Source organism: Macaca fascicularis, chromosome 14 (assembly GCF_037993035.2).
Source record: "Macaca fascicularis isolate 582-1 chromosome 14, T2T-MFA8v1.1".
NCBI lineage: Eukaryota > Metazoa > Chordata > Mammalia > Primates > Cercopithecidae > Macaca > Macaca fascicularis.
This window is the reverse complement of record NC_088388.1, coordinates 8419309-8437778: the sequence shown is the minus strand read 5'-3', so window position 1 is coordinate 8437778 and position 18470 is coordinate 8419309. Positions and strand designations below refer to the sequence as shown.

The 18470-nt window shown below is 54.9% G+C and overlaps 1 protein-coding gene and 1 long non-coding RNA gene across 5 annotated transcripts; one reads left to right on the top strand and one right to left on the bottom strand.

Moving 5' to 3' along the window:
• Positions 1 to 364: 364 nt before the first annotated feature.
• Positions 365 to 1186, bottom strand: LOC135966989 (uncharacterized). The gene is made up of 2 exons (XR_010580758.2): positions 1126 to 1186; positions 365 to 575 (listed from the first exon to the last, which is right to left on the bottom strand). It is a non-coding gene; the product is annotated as an uncharacterized lncRNA (long non-coding RNA).
• Positions 1187 to 1269: 83 nt separating this feature from the next.
• SART1 (spliceosome associated factor 1, recruiter of U4/U6.U5 tri-snRNP) lies at positions 1270 to 18251 on the top strand. Of its 4 annotated transcripts, none has more exons than XR_012423066.1 (20): positions 1270 to 1641; positions 3366 to 3423; positions 3833 to 3888; positions 4412 to 4538; positions 4662 to 4767; positions 5025 to 5102; positions 5218 to 5317; positions 5407 to 5549; positions 5681 to 5887; positions 6586 to 6710; positions 6798 to 6913; positions 7007 to 7149; positions 15548 to 15737; positions 15817 to 15927; positions 16176 to 16263; positions 16754 to 16844; positions 16955 to 17090; positions 17747 to 17836; positions 17940 to 18061; positions 18167 to 18251. XR_012423066.1 is itself a non-coding variant. In XM_005577208.4 (20 exons), exons 1-20 carry the CDS (start codon positions 1329 to 1331, stop codon positions 18183 to 18185), a joined length of 2403 nt encoding a protein of 800 aa, XP_005577265.1. In that variant the 5' UTR covers positions 1270 to 1328; the 3' UTR covers positions 18186 to 18251. The 4 variants fall into 4 exon arrangements, 3 of the variants coding, with proteins under 3 accessions (XP_005577265.1, XP_045228088.1, XP_015289917.1); XM_005577208.4 differs by having other exon boundaries at positions 15564 to 15737; XM_045372153.3 differs by having other exon boundaries at positions 3257 to 3423; positions 15564 to 15737.
• Positions 18252 to 18470: the final 219 nt, after the last annotated feature.

Below are 18470 nucleotides of genomic sequence, written 5' to 3'. Positions count from 1 at the left end.
TTTTTTTTTTTTTGAGACGGAGTCTCGCTCTGCTGCCCAGGCTGGAGTGCAGTGGCGTGATCTCGGCTCACTGCAAGCTCCGCCTCCCGGGTTCACGCCATTCTCCTGCCTCAGCCTCCTGAGTACCTGGGACTACAGGCGCGCGCCACCACACCCAGCTAATTTTTGTATTTTTAGTAGAGACGGGGTTTTACCATATTGGCCAGGATGGTCTCGATCTCTTGACCTTGTGATTCGCCTGCCTCGGCCTCCCAAAGTGCTAGGATTACAGGCGTGAGCCACCGCGCCCGGCCTGCACTGGGGTTTTAAGTCCCAGTAGTTTTTTTAGGGCTCCTCTCCTCAAGAAAAAAACTCATACACACAGATGTGCCACATTTTGCATTCAATTTCAGGGGTTCCAAGGATACACTGACGCTCATGTGGCGCTCCTTCAGTCTTAACAGTTCACGGGGCGCGGGTTTAAAAAATCCAATCCAGGGCTGGGCGCAGGGGCGCATGCCTGTAATCTCAGCATTTCGGGAGGCCAAGGCGGGTGGATAGCCTGGCTTCAGGAGTTCGAGACACCCCCCGCCCATCTACAAAAAAATACAAAAATTAAAGGGGCGTGGTAGCGTTCATTCGTAGTAGTCCCAGCTAGTGGGAAGGCTGAGGGGGTAGGATCACTTGAGCGCGGGAGGTCGAGGCTGCAGTGCGCCGTGATCGCGCCACTGCACTCCAGCCTGAGCAACAAAGTGAGATCCTATCTCAAGGGAAAAAAACAAAACAAAAAAACCAGGGAACGTGGGAAGGAAGCGTTCCCTAACGATACTAGTTATAGCGGGTCGGAAACTGGGCTATGGAATTTGAGATAACGGGAAAACAACACCCGTTGAAGCCACGACCCTAGGAGTCCACTAAGCGAGCGCCCATTGTAGGAGGGAGGTGTCTACGGAAAGGCCGTGAGGTAGTGAACACCCCGTTGTCGGTGAAGTGCAAGCGCAGGGATGCCGGGGAGGAACTTCCAGCCACGAAGACACTGGCTTAATGCCCTCTAAGTCCTTCCAGTTCTGGGATCCCATCTCCGGGTTAATTCCGCTTCCCTTGAGTAGCGAATGCACAACGGGACCACTGGCTCAAAGAACCCACCCGACCCGCGACGGCGCGAATGTGCAGTGGAGCAGTGATCCCGGTCTTCCCATGAGCCTCTGGGGCCGGCTCCAGGGCGAGCGACGGAAGCAGCCGCTCTTAGTTTCCGGCAACACGACAGCGGCTGCCGAGCGACCCGGAAGTATTCCCATTTTGCGTTGTCTGGGCTCGGCGGTAGCCGGGCTTGGAGTGGACGTGCCACTATGGGGTCGTCCAAGAAGCACCGCGGAGAGAAGGAGGCGACCGGGACGACGGCGGCGGCCGGCACCGGGGGCGCCACCGAGCAGCCGCCGCGGCACCGGGAACACAAAAAACACAAGCACCGGAGTGGCGGCAGTGGCGGTAGCGGTGGCGAACGACGGAAGCGGAGCCGGGAACGTGGGGGCGAGCGCGGGAGCGGGCGGCGCGGGGCCGAAGCTGAGGCCCGGAGCAGCACGCACGGGCGGGAGCGCAGCCAGGCAGAGCCCTCGGAGCGGCGTGTGAAGCGGGAGAAACGCGATGACGGCTATGAGGCCGGTGAGGAGGCGGGGCCTGCGCAGGGGGCGGGTCGGGCAGGGGTCCCAGAACGTGCGGGTCTGGGTGTGCGCACAGTGTCAGCAAAGCTCTCCGGATCGGGAAACCCCCAGACTGTCTATATCAACTCTTATTAAATAGTCTTTCTACGGGATCCCATGAGCCCAGGAGTTAGAGGCTGCAGTGTGCTGCGATCCCGCCAGTGCACTGCAGCCTGGGCAACAAAGCGAGACTCTGTCTCAAAAAAGCTTTTCTACGATTGTTTGGGATTAGAGGTAGACTGTCTCCACCTGGCTCCTTGAGGATAGAGAGCTTCGGTTTTTCTCAGTTGTCTGGTACAGTCACAGATTCTCAATAAATGTGTTGAATGAATGAATGAAATAGTGTCAGCATATGCAGAGGCAAGAAAAACCTGGTATTTGACGAATCGTATTGGACGAATCGTGTAGGGCTCCTGGTAGAGAAATGAAGGAGTAAGATAGGCAGGGATGTGAACGCAAAGGACCCTGTACTGTAGGCTCTGTTAAGAAATGTAGATTGTCTTGACAAGGTAGTAGGGAGCCTTGGCTGTGAGTTGAGGAGTGAGTTGCTCAGATCCGTATTTTGTAAACATTACTGGATTGAGAACTTAGTCAAAGGTAGTCAGGATTGGAGACCAGGAAATCAGGAGGGCTACAGACCAGGTGAGGGCTGATGGTGGCCTGCACCAAGGCAGCAGCAGTGGAGTGGAGAGAAGTGGACAGGTTGGAGAGGTGTTTTAGAGGAGGAATGAACAGAACTCAGTACTTGTATGAGGGTGGGAAGGAGAAGGAATTGAGGATGACTCCTTGAATTTTGGCTTGAGCAGCCAGATAGGTAGTGGGTGTCATTTCTACTGAAATTGAGGAGTAGGGAAGAGAAGGAGATTTGGAGCAGGGTGGGGGAAGATAATTCACTTTTGGGGTTGTCAAGGTTTATGTGCATAGGGAAATCCAGAGTTTGGACTGGATAAAGCCATTGGGAGTCAGTATCTGGGTGGCCAGTGAAGCCCGCGAAAGAATGCGACATGAGAAGCCGGGGTCAGGAATAGAACCTGAGAAATGCCCTTATGTTAGTAGTAGGCAGAGAAAGATGTTACCAAAAAAAGGAGATAGAGTAACCAAAGAGGCAGGAAAACCTTTGTGTCATGGGAACTTTGGAAATAGAGTATTGTTAGAAGGAGGGAGTGATCAGCAGTCCCATATACCACAGGAGATCAAGGAAAACCAGAACTGAAAAGAACCCGTTAGATTAGAAATGAAGGAGACTGGTGACTTTGGGGAGCCTGGAGAGATTGGGATCCAGGGCCCAGGTGGAGAGTGGAGCCTTTAAGATACAGGATGGGAATGCAGGAAAGGAAGAGGTGTTTTTTTTTTTTTTGAGACAAAGTCTTGCTCCATCTCTTTAAGAGACCTTGTCTCTTAAAAAAAAAAAATGAAAGAAAAAAGGAGAGGGCAGAATGGTGACTGTAGCAGTTTGGATCTCTTGGGTCAGGATAGGAAGGTGCGCAGAAGAGGCAGGGCTCTGAGACTGGACTCGGGCAGAGGAGCTGCTGGGGAGCTTGGGTGGAAGAAGCTGCTGTTTTCTGGTGTTTCATCAGGCCCAGGTGCTGGTGAGGGGCCCTCATCTTTGATCCTGCAGTTGGAGGCAATGATGCTGGCTTGTTGGCCCTATGTTCAGCTCCTGAGCCATGCTTCTTCTTCTTCCAGCTGCCAGCTCCAAAACTAGCTCAGGCGATGCCTCCTCACTCAGCATTGAGGAGACCAAGTGAGTACTGTCTCCCTTGTTTCCACTTTGTTTTTCTAAGATAGGTGGCTCTAGGGCCAGCCCTGGGGAGGCTTTCTCACATGAAAGTGTGCTAATTGGAGTTGGAAAGGTTGTATAGATCATTTTAGCCAACAGTAGAGTTATAGAAGAGGAAACTAATACCTAAGAGTAAAGTGGCATTCACCGGTTAGATGCAGACCAGGCTGGCGCCCATGTTTCCTGCTTTGGAGGCCAGGGCCCTTCCCAGTGTCCTAGGCTTCCTGGGGCAGACCGTGTGTTTGGGACCGCTCACTCCCACCCTGTTTCTTCTCCTGTCTGTTTGGAAATGCACATGGCGCCCTGTGTCTTTGATAGCCCCTAACACTTGTATCCTTTGATAGCCCCTAACACTTGTATCTCTTGTTCTCAGTAAACTCCGGGCAAAGTTGGGGCTGAAACCCTTGGAGGTCAATGCCATCAAGAAGGGTGAGTATGGGGCTGAGGATGGGGTTTGGGGGAGAGGGCCATCTGAAGGGGTCTTTGAAGAAGGTGGGATTAGAGGGCAGGTTCAGCACGGTTTAGTGGTCTTACACATGCATATTTGCCGGAAGGCACGAGGTCCCTTCTTGCTGTTCTAATGTGGACCTGGGGCTCTGCTTGTTTTCTGAGTTAGAGCCGTGGCCTTCGCATACTCACTCTGGCTGTGAGGTGTTGTTAGATGGACTGGAAGATGTGCACGCTTGCTGCAAACTGGGCTGTGCGGGGGTGGGTCTGTTGTTTTTCTTTAAAGCACAATTTGAGGAGCTTTGGAAGCCACAGAGGGTCCTGTCGTGCTGCATGGGTTGGCCAGGAGTGTGGGGACGAAGTGGGAGCAGGGAGGTGAAGGATTGTTCCTTCCTGTCCTGACCCCTTCTGGCCCCCTGAGCTGGAAGGGGGCAGGGTGAGTGGCTCCCTCCTCTCCCCACCAGCCATGGGCGGGCATAGCCTCACGTCTGGGCCCCCCTTCCAGAGGCGGGCACCAAGGAGGAGCCCGTGACAGCCGATGTCATCAATCCTATGGCCTTGCGACAGCGAGAGGAGCTGCGGGAGAAGCTGGCGGCTGCCAAGGAGAAGCGCCTGCTGAACCAAAAGCTGGGGTGAGGGGTCCTGGCCAGGGCAGGCAAGGGAAGGGCTGGGGAGGCCACCATCCTTGGCTGCCTTTTGAGTGGGGTTGGGAGCAGGAGCTGGGCTCCTGGAGCATCACTTTCTCCCCTCTTCAGGAAGATAAAGACCCTAGGAGAGGATGATCCCTGGCTGGATGACACTGCAGCCTGGATCGAGAGGAGCCGGCAGCTGCAGAAGGAGAAAGACCTGGCAGAGAAGAGGGTGAGCACCTGGGCAGCATGGGGTGGTTGCCCAGTGCTTTTGCTGGCCTGACTGGGCGTTGAGGCAGGGGGTCGACCCCAGAGAGGTGAGACGGGGTTCGGAGAGGGGATGGGCTGTGGTTGGTAGCATCTGCTTTGGATTCTCAGCAACTTTCCTGCAAGGCCTGCTCTTTTTGCACTCCGCTTGGTAGAGCCCTGAGTGTTTTCTGGTGGTGCTGAGTGGCCTGAGGTCCTAGGTCACCCCTCCCTGTCCCATAGGCAAAGTTACTGGAGGAGATGGACCAAGAGTTTGGTGTCAGCACTCTGGTAGAGGAGGAGTTCGGGCAGAGACGGCAGGTGAGGCTGCAGCAGCCGGGGTGGGTGGTGCAGGGCACACTGGCGGCCTTGATGCTGGAATCCCAAGGTTGGGCGCGTGGAGGGAGGTTCTTTACTCGCCTGATTCTTCTGTTAGGACCTGTACAGTGCCCGGGACCTGCAGGGCCTCACCGTGGAGCATGCCATTGATTCCTTCCGAGAAGGGGAGACCATGATCCTCACCCTTAAGGACAAAGGTGACGCGAGCTGGGTGCCTTGGGTCGGGGCACAGCCTCTGCTGAGTTGTGGACAAGTGTGAATGGCCACTGCTCTGTGCTGCCCGCAGGCGTGCTGCAGGAGGAGGAGGACGTGCTGGTGAACGTGAACCTGGTGGATAAGGAGCGGGCAGAGAAGAATGTGGAGCTGCGGAAGAAGAAGCCCGACTACCTGCCTTATGCCGAGGACGAGAGTGTGGACGACCTGGCGCAGGCACGGCCCAAGCAGGCTGGGCGGCGGGGGCTGGGGTGGAGAATGTCGGGAATAGGGGCTCTGAGGAGGTGGTGGCTCAGTGGCTTTTCAGGAGCCACCCTGGGTCCCAACCTGTACCTCTTACCTTGCAGCAAAAACCTCGCTCTATCCTGTCCAAGTACGACGAAGAGCTTGAGGGGGAGCAGCCGCATTCCTTCCGCTTGGAGCAGGGGGGCATGGCCGATGGCCTGCGGGAACGGGAGTTGGAGGAGATCCGGGCCAAGCTGCGGCTGCAGGCTCAGTCCCTGAGCACGGTGGGGCCCCGGCTGGCCTCTGAGTACCTCACACCCGAGGAGATGGTGAGCCCTCTTGCGCCTTGTACTTGGGGTCATGATTCTCCCTCCCCTTGGGGCTCCTGCGCTGCCCGCAGGCACTGGGAAGAGAGGGCAAGTATTTCTGTTCACAAAGCGCTTGGCCTCGTGGGCAAGCAGTAAATGGCAACCTGGGGAGGCACCAGGTGTTGACGGGTCAGGGCTGCTGAGCCAGATGGGCCCCAGTTGGTGTTTCTGCTCTGCCATACTGCCAGCTTGTGCCTTGGGTAAGCCATTTAACTGTGAGCCTGGGGTGCCCCATCTGGAGTGGCAGTGATAGGAGCCACCTCCTGAGGTTGCTGTGAGGATGAGTGACAGTGTGGGTGAGGGGTGACTGGAAAGGTGTGCGTGGATTCTGTCCGCAGAGTGACTGTGTGAACGTGAGGTAGTCAGCTGGTGTAGTAGGCGTCTTGCTCAGTGGGTAAGAGCAGGACTCTGGAGCCAGACTGCCCGGCTTTCCCACCTAGGAGCTGGGCGACCTTGGGGAAGGTACTTAACCTCTCTGTGCCCCAGTTTCCCTAATCACCAGTGGAAGGGAGATAGTAACCACCCCACGTGTTGCTCATGTGTGAGAAGTGCTCAGGACACTGGCTAGCACAGAAGAACACCAAAGAAGTGTTCATCCTCGCGGGCTTGTGGTGGCCTGCCTTTCCCCGCCCCGCCCCACGCCTCCCTCTTCCCCTCAGGTGGCCTTTAGAAGGACCAAGCGGAGGGTGAGGAAAATCCGCAAGAAGGAGAAGGAGGTCGTAGTGCGGGCGGATGACCTGTTGCCTCTCGGGGACCAGACTCAGGATGGGGACTTTGGTTCCAGGTGGGCTTGGACACCATGGTAGGGTGAGAGGGCTGGGCTGGGGTGTCCCGGGGGCCGGTGCTCACCAGAGAGGCCTCCTTCCCTCAGACTGCGGGGACGGGGTCGCCGCCGAGTGTCTGAGGTGGAGGAGGAGAAGGAGCCCGTGCCTCAGCCCCTGCCGTCGGATGACACCCGAGTGGAGAACATGGACATCAGTGATGAGGGTGAGAGCCTGGCCAGGAGGTGGGAGGGGGCAGGGACAGGAGCCCTGGGTTGGAGGAGATTGTCTGAGCAGGCATCCCCTGTGTATCCCCCAGAGGAAGGTGGAGCTCCACAGCCGGGGTCCCCGCAGGTGCTGGAGGAGGACGAGGCGGAGCTGGAGCTGCAGAAGCAGCTGGAGAAGGGACGCCGGCTGCGACAGTTACAGCAGCTGCAGCAGCTGCGAGACAGTGGCGAGAAGGTGAGGCTGGGCATGGGCAGGCCTGGGGCTACCAGTGCGTCAGCAGTCACCTGTCCTCACGAGCACATGTGTCATAGGCAACAGCCACATTCCTGTCTGAAGCCTCTTTTCCATTTGTTTTTTGTTTTCTGGGTTTTGTTTTTTTTTGAGACAAGTGTTTTGCTCTGTCGCCCAGGCTGGAGTGCAATGGCGTGGCCTCGGCTCACTGCAGCCTCCGCCTCCCTGGTTCAAGTGATTCTCATTCCTTAGCCTCCTGAGTGGCTGGGATTACAGGCACCCGCCACCACACCCGGCTAATTTTTGTATTTTTAGTAGAGACGGGGTTTCACCGTGTTGGCCAGGCTGGTCTCCAACTCCTGACCTCATGATCTGCCTGCCTCGGCCTCCAAAAATGCTAAGATTACAGGTGTGAGCCACTGCGACCAGCCCTGGTTAAAGTCATGTTTTCTGTTTAAAAGTCATGTTTTGCAAAAGTTTTTAGATGCCTGCTTTAGTAGGGGATCCTTTCCTGGCCTCTCTCTTCCTGTGCATGTTTGTTGAATGCCTGCTGTGAGTAGTGCATTGTTCTTGGGCCGAGAAGGTCATTGGTGAACAGGACAGCCACGGGGCCCTGGACTCAGAGAAGTGGCTTTCTAGAGTGTGTGGGGGAGAGCTTAGGGAGCAGCAGTGACCTGGTGAACGCAGGAACGGTAATTTCTGATGGTGACAGGAGCTGGGCACTCAGTAGGCCAATATAATGTGCTGGGGTTGGGATCTTAGACGGGGGAGTGCGGGGAAGACCTTTCCAAGGTACTAGTTCAGCTGAGACTTGAGTCACACAGAAGAGCCAGCCTTGCGGGGGATTAGGGGTGGCAGCAGGTGACAGGCTGGCGTTTAGGTGGTAGATCAACCAGCAGGTATCTCAGGAGAAGAGACCTTAGAGTGCCTGAGGGCCAGGGAGGCCGGAGCAGAGCAGAGAGTGAGGGGGTGGTGTGAGCTGAGACGGAGAGGTCAGGAGGCCAATGCAGGGGGAGCCTTGAGCCCACGGTCATCGCTGCCCCACAGGCACAGTGTGCCAGGCACTGCCCGCCTGCTCTGTGTTTGCTGATTCATTCCATCCTCCCAGCAACACCCTATGAGGGAGGTTCTGTCACCTCCGTCATTCCAGAGGCCACATTTTTAGCCCGACCCCACACTTCTCACCTAGGAAGAAGCCAAGAAAGGGTGTCCAGGAGAGGGAGCAAGGGAGGGAGGCTTCTGATACCACTGGCAGGCAAAGAGGGGACAGTTGCAGTGGATTGAGGACCGGGAGGACAGGGGAGTTGAGGAAGTGAGGGCTGCACCCGGGACGGAGGCCGGTCCGGACTGGAGAGGACGTATTTGAGGTTTAAAGGGCTGGAGAGGACATATTTGAGGTTTAAGGGCATATGGTCTCTGTCCGGCACCTTGGGTGCTCTGCTGTTGTAGGGAAAACAGCCAAGACAGTCTCTAAGTGAGTGGGCATGACTGGGTTCCAGTAACACTTTATTTCTAAGAACAGGTGGTGGGACATAGTTTGCATGGCCTGGCTCTAAAAACGAACAGATAAATGGGGTGATAGGCTGACAGGGCTGTTTTATGACTGAAATGAACATAAGGGTATTAGTCCCATGGATCTTAGCCTGCCTGAACATTAGACTCACCTAGGAAGTTGTTTCTGTTGTTGTTGTTTTAAGAAACAAGGTCTCGTTCTGTTGCCCTGGCTGGAGTGCAGTGGCGTGATCATAGTTCACTGCAGCCTTGAACTCCCGGGCTCAAGGGATCCTCCTGCCTCAGCCTCTCAAGTAGCTGAGAGCACAGACATGTGCCACCACACCTGGCAAATTTGTAAAATTTTTGTAGAGGGTCTCAGTGTGTTGCTCAGGCTGGTCTTAAATTCCTGAGCTCAAACGATCCTCTCGCCTCCACCTCCCAAAGTACTGGGGTTACAGGCTTGAGCCACCAGGCCTGTTCTAGCCTAGAAAGTTTTTGTTGTTGTTGTTTTTTGAGACGGAGTCTTGCTCTGTTGCCAGGCTGGAGTGCAGTGGCACGATCTCGGCTCACTGCAACCTCCACCTCCCGGGCTCAAGCAATTCTCCTGTCTCAGCCTCCTGAGTAGCTGGAACTACAGGTGCACACCGCTACACCCAGCTGATTTTTGTATTTTTAGAAGGAACGGGGTTTCACCATGTTGGTCAGGCTGGTCTCAAACTCCTGACCTCATGATATACCTGCCTCAGCCTCCCAAAGTGCTGGGATTACAGGCATGAGCCACCGCGCCTGGCCACCTAGAAGGTTTTTTAAACATATGAGCCACACCCCACACACTGTGCAGGCAGAAAAGTGGAAAGCCTGTCACAGTGAACACCTTTGTCTTCTAGAGTCAGTAATTATAAATATTGTTACAGTTCTTTTCTTTCTCTTCTTTTTTTGCTGACCACTGCAAGTTGCAGATATCATGACACTGCATCCTTAACTACTTCAGCAGGCATCTGGCGAAATCAGGGCCTTCTCCCGCATAAGCACACTGGCCTAACAAGCCCATAAATGCTGTAAAACAGCAGCTCGCATGCCCAGACTTTCCAGTTATCCCCCAAAATGTCTTTTTAATTTTTTGTTGTAAGCAGCATCCAGTCAAGTTTCACACCCGCAAAGGAGCCTTTTTCTGACTAATGGAGATTCTAGAGTATGTAGGGGAGACAAATTTATGACGGAAGAGGAAAAAGATTTTGGCAGGCAGTGGTGGAGCCTAGAGTACAAATGGAGGGTCGGCTTGAGTGAAGCCAGCTCGTGTCGTCATGTATTTCGGGAGGGAAGGTGGGGAGGGCACAGCAGCTGTGGTGACCTTGGTTAGGGGAAGTCAAGGCAGCCCATGTCCGATTGTTCCGGTGTTTTCGAGTGACGAGGTGGCAGGGGTGGCGGTGCAAAGAGACGGGAGATGCTGTTCTGGAGAGTGGTGGGCAGACATACCACTGGAGAAGAGCAGGCCTGCCAGGCAGCGGGGATGGTGGGATTAATGGGCTGAGGAGGGGGATGGTGGGATTAATGGGCTGAGGAGGGGGATGGTGGGATTAATGGGCTGAGGAGGGGGATGGTGGGATTAATGAGTTGAGGAGGGGGATGGTGGGATTAATGAGCTGAGGAGGAGGATGGTGGGATTAATGAGCTGAGGAGGAGGATGGTGAGATTAATGGGCTGCTGAGGAGGGGGATGGTGGGATTAATGAGTTGAGGAGGATGGTGGGATTAATGGGCTGCTGAGGAGGAGGATGGTGGGATTAATGAGCTGAGGAGGGGGATGGTGGGATTAATGAGTTGAGGAGGAGGATGGTGAGATTAATGGGCTGCTGAGGAGGGGGATGGTGGGATTAATGAGTTGAGGAGGAGGATGGTGGGATTAATGAGCTGAGGAGGGGGATGGTGGGATTAATGCCCTGAAGCGGTAGATGGTGGGATTGAGGATTGGGTTTTCTAGGGAGGAGGGACAAGGCAGTTAAGCGTTTCACAAAGGAGAGGTTCTGTTGATTTCCCCCGAGTCTAAACTGGGTACTGAGGGACATAACAGAGAGTGATGGGTATGAGGACAGGGCCTGGAGTCGTGATGTGGTTGAAGAATTACTAGATTGAGGTTAATACAGTCAATGAGCTAGAAAGAAAGGATGGAGAAGACAGAGAGAATCCTTGATTGTTTTGTTTTGTGACAGCGTCCCACTTTGTCGCCCAGGTTGGGGCGCAGTGGCTCCTATCAGCTCACTGCAATCTCCACCTCCCTAAAGGTACTCTGTCCACATACAGTCATTGGGGGTTAGGGCTTCCCCATATGAATTTAGGGGGTACATAGTTCCTAGATAGGACAGCATATCGTCAAGATGTCCATATCATGTAGTTCGTTTCTAGGTTAAATGCAATTCCAGTAAAAATCCCAGTAGGGACTGTTTTCGAAGCTGGCAAACTGATTCTGAAATTGGATAAAGTAGGGGCATTGTGGCAGTGTGGGATTGCATAAGGATAGATTAATAGGACAGAGACCAGACAGAGGGGCCCCGAGACAGAACCGTGTCCCAGTGGAAAGAGATGCTTATCAGTGCAGTGAGTGGATTTGGGACAGTCAGTTATCTATTTATTTGGGGAAAAAGTGAAATTGGGTTTGTACCTCACACCTTGCAGATAGATTAAGAACTTCAAAGTAAAAACATAACATTTCGGAATCAAACTAAGGAAATTACATTTCTAACTTTTTGGTAGAAAAGATTTGTTTAAGTTGTTAGCAAAGCCAAGGCAGGAGAATTGCTTGAGGCCAGGAGTTCAAGACCAGCCTGGGCAACATAGCAAGGCCCCCCTCCCCCCGGCCAAACCCATCTCTAAAAATGTGTTTTTAATTAGCTGGGCATGGTGGCATGTGTCTGAAGCCCCAGCGATGCTGGAGGCTGTGGCAGGAGAATTGCTTGAGTCTAGGACTTCGAGGTTACAATCAGCTATGACTGGGCCACTGCACTCCAGCCTGGGTGATAGAACAAGATCCTGTCTCAAAAAAAAAAAAAAAAAAAAAAGAAACAGGTTCCATGGGTGGGTTTCTTCAAGAAACCATGAAGAAAAAAGTGAACATATAACTACATAGAAATTGAGAATGTGTGGCCGGGCACGGTGGCCTGTAATCCCAACGCTTTCTGGGAGGCACAGGCGGGCAGATCACGAGGTCAGCAGATCGAGACCATCCTGGCTAACATGGTAAAACCCCATCTCTACTAAAAAAAATACAAAAAAGGCCAGGCGTGGTGGCTCACTCCTGTAATCTTAGCACTTTGGGAGGCCGAGGCGGGTGGTTGGATCACCTGAGGTCAGGAGTTCAAGACCAACCTGGCCAACATGGTGAAACCCCATCTCAACTAAAAGTACAAAAAAATTAGCTGGGCGTGGTGGTGGGCGCCTGTAATCCCAGCTACTTCGGGAGGCTGAGGCAGGAGAATCACTTGAACCTGGGAGGCAGAGGTTGCAGTGAGCCGAGATGGTGCCATTGCACTCCAGTCTGGGTGACAAGATTGAAACTCTGTCTAAAAAAAAAACACACACACACACAAAAAAAAACAAATAGCTGGGCGTGGTGGCGGGCGCCTGTAGTCCCAGCTACTCGGGAGGCTGAGGCAGGAGAGTAGTGTGAACCCAGGAGGCGGAGCTTGCAGTGAGCTGAGATCATGCCACTGCACTCCAGCCTGGGCGACAGAGCGAGACTCCGTCTCAAAAAAAAAAAAGAAATTGGAACAAGTTTTTTTTTTTTTTTTTTTTTTTTTTACAAAACATATGAAGAATATAAAAACACAGACCAAAAAAAGATATTTGGCCATATATACAACCAAGAATGGGTTGGTGTCAAGAGTATACCAACAGACAAAACAAATCAACAAAACAGAAAATGGGCGAAAGATGTAGGTAAGACAGGCAGTTCACAGAAGAGAAAGCCTAACTGACCAGAAAAATACCCGCTGAACCCAGCTTCAGGAGGGATCACGGAAAGCTGAGCTAAAACAGTGAGGCACCTGCCACCCCCAAACAATTCTGCAGAAAGGTCCAAGCCTGAAACAGTAGCGAGTATGAGTAAAGACGTGGAGCGGCCAGAATCCTCAGCCATGCTGCTCACAGCCATGGGCAGGAGTCTAATCAGACGAGAGGGAACGTGTGTGTGCCCCGGGCTCACCCCACACCTCTCCTGAGTGTGCCCACCTGCACCAGGAGACAGTGTCAGTGGGCCTGCAGCTGCAGTACTTGTGACAAAAAAAGTCCGTCCTTAGTGGGCTGGACATCGAGGAGCATCCAGCTCACGGGCTGTGATTCCATAGTGGAAACTGATGAGCTACAGCCATGTGCATCAGGGTTACTCTCGGAGGCACAGATTTTTTTACAAAACAAATTATAGAAGAGTCGTACAGCGTGGCTCAGGTTGTAGAATACTTAATACACAACAAAATAACTGTTCAGGGGCAGGTCCTTATGTGCCAAAGCCATGAAGACAAGCTGATGAGTCATGAACACAGATGGGGAGGGGATGCTCAGGTCTGAGCAGGGCATTAGTGATGCTGCCCCAGCCCAAGGCAGAGGGACATGGGTGTGTGTTTAGTTACTGTTTTAAAAAGCACATCAGCGACCGGGCGTGGTGGCTCACGCCTGTAATCCCAGCACTTTGGGAGGCCGAGGCGGGTGGATCATGAGATCGGGAGACCAAGACCATCCTGGCCAACATGGTGAAACCCCGTCTCTACTAAAAATACAAAAAAAAATTAGCTGGGCATGGTGGCGCATGCCTGTAATCCCAGCTACTCAGGAGGCTGAGGCAGGAGAATCACTTGAACCCGAGAGGCAGAGGTTGCAGTGAGTCAAGATGGTGCCACTTCACTCCAGCCTGGCCAACAGCGAGACTCTGTCTCAAAAAAAAAAAAAAAAAAGCATAGCAGCTGGGTGTGATGGTTCATACCTGTAATCCCAGCACTTTGGGAGGCCAAGGTGGGTGGATCACTGGAAGTTGGTTTCAGGACCAGCCTGGGCAACATGGTGAAACCCTGTGTCTACTAAAAATACAAAAATCAGCTGGTCGTGGGGGCATGTACCTGTAGTCCTAGCTACTGAGGAGGCTGAGGCAGGAGAATCACTTGAACCTGGGAGGTGGAGATTACAGTGAGCAGAGATCATGCCATTGCACTCCAGCATGGGTGACAGAGTGAGATGATCTCAATAAGTAAATAGCGTATGATGCATTAGATATACCCCCTTTTATGTTTACAATGAAATTCATTAAAAAAATAAATGTTCCTGGATGTCCTGGAAGATTTTTTTTTTTTTTTTTTGAGACAGGGTATTGCTCAGCCCAGGCTTGAGTGCAGTGGCAACATCACGGCTCACCCTAGCTTCGACCTCCAGGCTCAAGCGATCCACCCACCCCAGCCTCCCAAGTAGCTGAGACTACAGGCATACACCACAATGCCTGGTTGATCTTTGTATTTTTTGTAGAGACTGTGTTTCACCTTATTGCCCAGGCTGGTCTCGAACTCTTGGGCTCAAGTGATGCTCTAGCCTTGGCCTCCCAAAGTGCTAGGATTACAGATGTGAGCGACCACACCCAGCCCCTGAGAGATTTTTTTTTTTTTTTTTTTTTGAGACAAGGTTTCACTCTGTTGCCCACTCTTGAGTGCAGTGGTGTGATCTTGGCAGCCTTGAACTCCCAAGCTCAAGCAATCCTCCCACTTCAGCCTCTAGTAGCTGAGACTATAGGCGTGTGCGACCACAATGGCTGATTTTTATATTTTTTGTAGAGATGGGATTTGGGCATGTTGCCCAGGCTGGTCTCGATCTCCCAAACTCAAGCAATCCACCCGCCTCAGAAGCTTTTTTAAAAAAATGAATGTCGGCCGGGCGCGGTGGCTCAAGCCTGTAATCCCAGCACTTTGGGAGGCCGAGACGGGCGGATCACAAGGTCAGGAGATCGAGACCATCCTGGCTAACACGGTGAAACCCTGTCTCTACTAAAAAATACAAAAAACTAGCCGGGCGAGGTGGCGGGCGCCTGTAGTCCCAGCTACTCGGGAGGCTGAGGCAGGAGAATGGCGTAAACCCGGGAGGCGGAGCTTGCAGTGAGCTGAGATCGCGCCACTGCACTCCAGCCTGGGTGACAGAGCCAGACTCCGTCTCAAAAAAAAAAAAAAAAAAAATGAATGTCATATAAAATGGAAGAGGGATGCAGAAGTGGACATAGTGACTCGAACCTTCACTAAGGAGTGAGGAGTTTGCTGTTGGGGCTGCAGGGTTGAGGAAGGAGTTTTTTTAAGAGGGGAGATAGTGGGTAATCGTTGCGTGTGGCTGGGCATCTGCGACAGGAGGGAAAGCAGAGGGTGCTGGTGCCTGTGTGGGGGTCGCTGGATTCAGTGCTGGCAGCACGAGCGAGTTCTCTTCCCATGTCACGGAACCTGCTTTCTTGGTGAAGCAGGAAGCGAGAAGCTAGGCTGTGGGAAGTCAAAAGAGTGGGCCACCTCACCGCACTGCGGGTTCTAGAAGTGCTGTCTAGAGAGTCCTGAAACGGGTTTGTTGGGGGAGGGGCGAGTGGCAGGAGGGACCCTGGAGGAAGGAGCTTGAGGCTGAGGTAGTGTGCGAGGGGCTTTGGAGGGGGATCGGCACAGGCCTGGTCAGGAAGGCCCTGTAGGATGTTGGGTGTTCATTTAAAGGGCATCCAAACCCATTGACGGGTTTGGAGCAGAACAGTGACCCCAGTGAAAGAGGTGCAGAGTGGAGTCAGGAGGCAGAGAGCAGCTGGGCCTGCATGGGCTGTGGGCGTGGCTTGTCTTGCTGCTGCCAGGGAGGACCCTTGGGTTCTTGGGTCTCAATGGCATCACCCCAGAAACTGCTGGGTTTGCCCACAGCTGCTCCCTCCCCCAGGTGGTGGAGATTGTGAAGAAGCTGGAGTCTCGCCAGCGGGGCTGGGAGGAGGATGAGGATCCTGAGCGGAAGGGGGCCATCGTGTTCAACGCCACGTCCGAGTTCTGCCGCACCTTGGGGGAGATCCCCACCTACGGGCTGGCTGGCAACCGCGAGGAACAGGAGGAGCTCATGGTGCGTCTGGGGCGACCCCACCCTGCACTTCCCTGGGCTGGCTGGGCGCCTGCACCAACCCTGGCCTTTTGTGCCCCAGGACTTTGAACGGGATGAGGAGCGCTCGGCCAACGGCGGCTCCGAATCTGACGGGGAGGAGAACATCGGCTGGAGCACAGTGAACCTGGACGAGGAGAAGCAGCAGCAGGATGTGAGGGCTGCGCCGCTGGCGGGTGGGCATGGGGGTGGCGCTCAAACTAGAGATGAGCACTGGGCTCAGTGTCCAGAGCCTCAGCCTCCTCATCCAGAGTGGGCTCTGCAGACCTCTCAGGGCGATCTGAGGAGTAAATGAGGAAATTAAATGTTGTGGAGGCCTGGTGCCTGGTGGGTGGTGACCAGTGGGTGGGGCTGAGAAGAGCCGGTATGGGCTGCTAACCACTTCTGTCACATGTCCCCTAGTTCTCAGCCTCCTCCACCACCATCCTGGACGAGGAACCGATCGTGAATAGGGGGCTGGCGGCTGCCCTGCTCCTGTGTCAGAACAAAGGTAGGGAGCTCAGGGCAGCCCTAACTTGGGTGGGCCTGGGTGCTGCAGCAGGAAAAGGGCTGGTGAGGGCCTGCGGTGCGGCAGGTGCAGGCAGGGTCCCCTCTGGTCCCCTCTGCTGCCCCTTTCAGTCCCAATGCTGGAGCCAACTCCCTGGCCCAGAGCCACTCCTTCCCCTCCACCCCGGCGTCTGTCCGTCTGCTCTGCCTGTGAGGCTCCACACGTGCTCCAGGAAGGAGAGCGGAGTTGAAACTGGTCTAGCTGTGGCACAGAGAGCCCTGGTGTTAGGACCCCAGCTCTGCATTTCCCTGGCCAGTGGCCCTTGGCATGGGGCGCGTTTCTGGCATCTTTGCTTTGCCTGTAGAACAGGCCTGATGGCTTTCCAGAGACAAGGAAAGGGAGGTCCCCCCGCAGGGCCTGCTCTACGTTCTCAGGCGGCCCTGGAGCTGCGGCCCTCAAGGGGTTGGGAGTCTCACAACCCCTCCGTCCCTAGGGCTGCTGGAGACCACAGTGCAGAAGGTGGCCCGGGTGAAGGCCCCCAACAAGTCGCTGCCTTCAGCCGTGTACTGCATCGAGGATAAGATGTGAGTGTGGCGGGGTGTGTGCAGGGCTGATGGGCCTGTGCCAGCTCGGAGCTGCAGGAACACAGCAGGCAGCAGCTCCTCACACTAAGGCCCCCTCTGTCTCGGGCCAGGGCTATCGATGACAAGTACAGCCGGCGGGAGGAGTACCGAGGCTTCACACAGGACTTCAAGGAGAAGGACGGCTACAAACCTGATGTTAAGATCGAATATGTGGATGAGACGGGCCGGAAACTCACACCCAAGGAGGTGAGCAGGCGGAGGCCCAGCCTGCCACAGGGAGGCCAAGCCCAGGGCCGTGCAATGCCCCAGGGTCCTGGCTCCATCAGCCTCTGGCCGGGGGCCTGGTGAAGTGCCACGGATAGGGAGGGGGCCCTCAGGGCCGAGAAGGGCTCTGCCTTAGTTAGTCTCTAGTGGGCACAGCAGTCCTTTCACAGGCCAGGCAGGAGGGTCCAACAGGCACTCGGGACCTCTGCCCTCCTGTCCTCACCCGTGTGAACCCTTCAACGCTTTCCTGGCCCGCAGGGCCATTCCAGCATCCAGACCCTTCCATCACTCTTGTAGGCTGCCCGACCCTCCTGCCCACCACTCAGCTGCCCCCATGCTCTCTGGGGTTTGTCTCCCTCCAGCCCCAGCGTCCAGGCCCCGCCCCTGCGTGGCAGGTCACCAGGTTCCCTGTACTCTGCCACCATGGCAGCACATCTGCTAGCCAAGCTGGTCTCCCGGCCTCTGCTGGGGCCCTGCAGAGTGCCAGGGTCTGTGCCCTTTTCCTATCCCCTTCCCACCACCCCAGGCCTGGCATTGGGGTGAATCAACACCCGCCCTGTTACTACACACCTTGTGGGCACAGGTGGCTCCGGCCCCAGCCAGGGCTCTGCAGCTCCCCTCATGCCCTGTGTCCCCAGGCTTTCCGGCAGCTGTCCCACCGCTTCCATGGCAAGGGCTCAGGCAAGATGAAGACAGAGCGGCGGATGAAGAAGCTGGATGAGGAGGCGGTGGGTGCTCTTGGGGACGTGGGGGGCCTTGCGCCTGCCGGGGCAGGGGTGGCTGGTGTGTGGGGCCTACTGCAGCCCTTGTTGAGTGGCCCTGACCCCGCAGCTCCTGAAGAAGATGAGCTCCAGTGACACGCCCCTGGGCACTGTGGCCCTGCTCCAGGAGAAGCAGAAGGCTCAGAAGACCCCCTACATCGTGCTCAGCGGCAGCGGCAAGAGCATGAACGCGTGAGTGACTCGAGGCTGGTGGGGTTGGGTGTGTGGGGTGGGGAGGGGAGAGGTGGCGTGGCCTGTGCCCGCCTCTGCAGCCTCACGCCCTGTTCTTCTCTGCAGGAACACCATCACCAAGTGACAGCGCCCTCCCTCCCCAGCCCCGCCGCAACCTTCATATTAAATAAAGCTCCCTCCTTATTTTTTCCTCCCTGGTCGTGGTACAGATTCCAGGGTTAGATCCTTGGTTGGGTGTGGCACAGAGTCTGGCTCCTGCTAGGTGAGACCCGGCCATCAGATGACACAACTAAACGACGGAAGAGAGAGCGAGAAGGGTCCTCTGAGGCTCCTTCCTTCTCCCCTGGCTGTCGGTCACATCTCTGCAGGGCCGGCTCTCTGATAGAAAGTGGAAGGCGGTTTTAGAAAC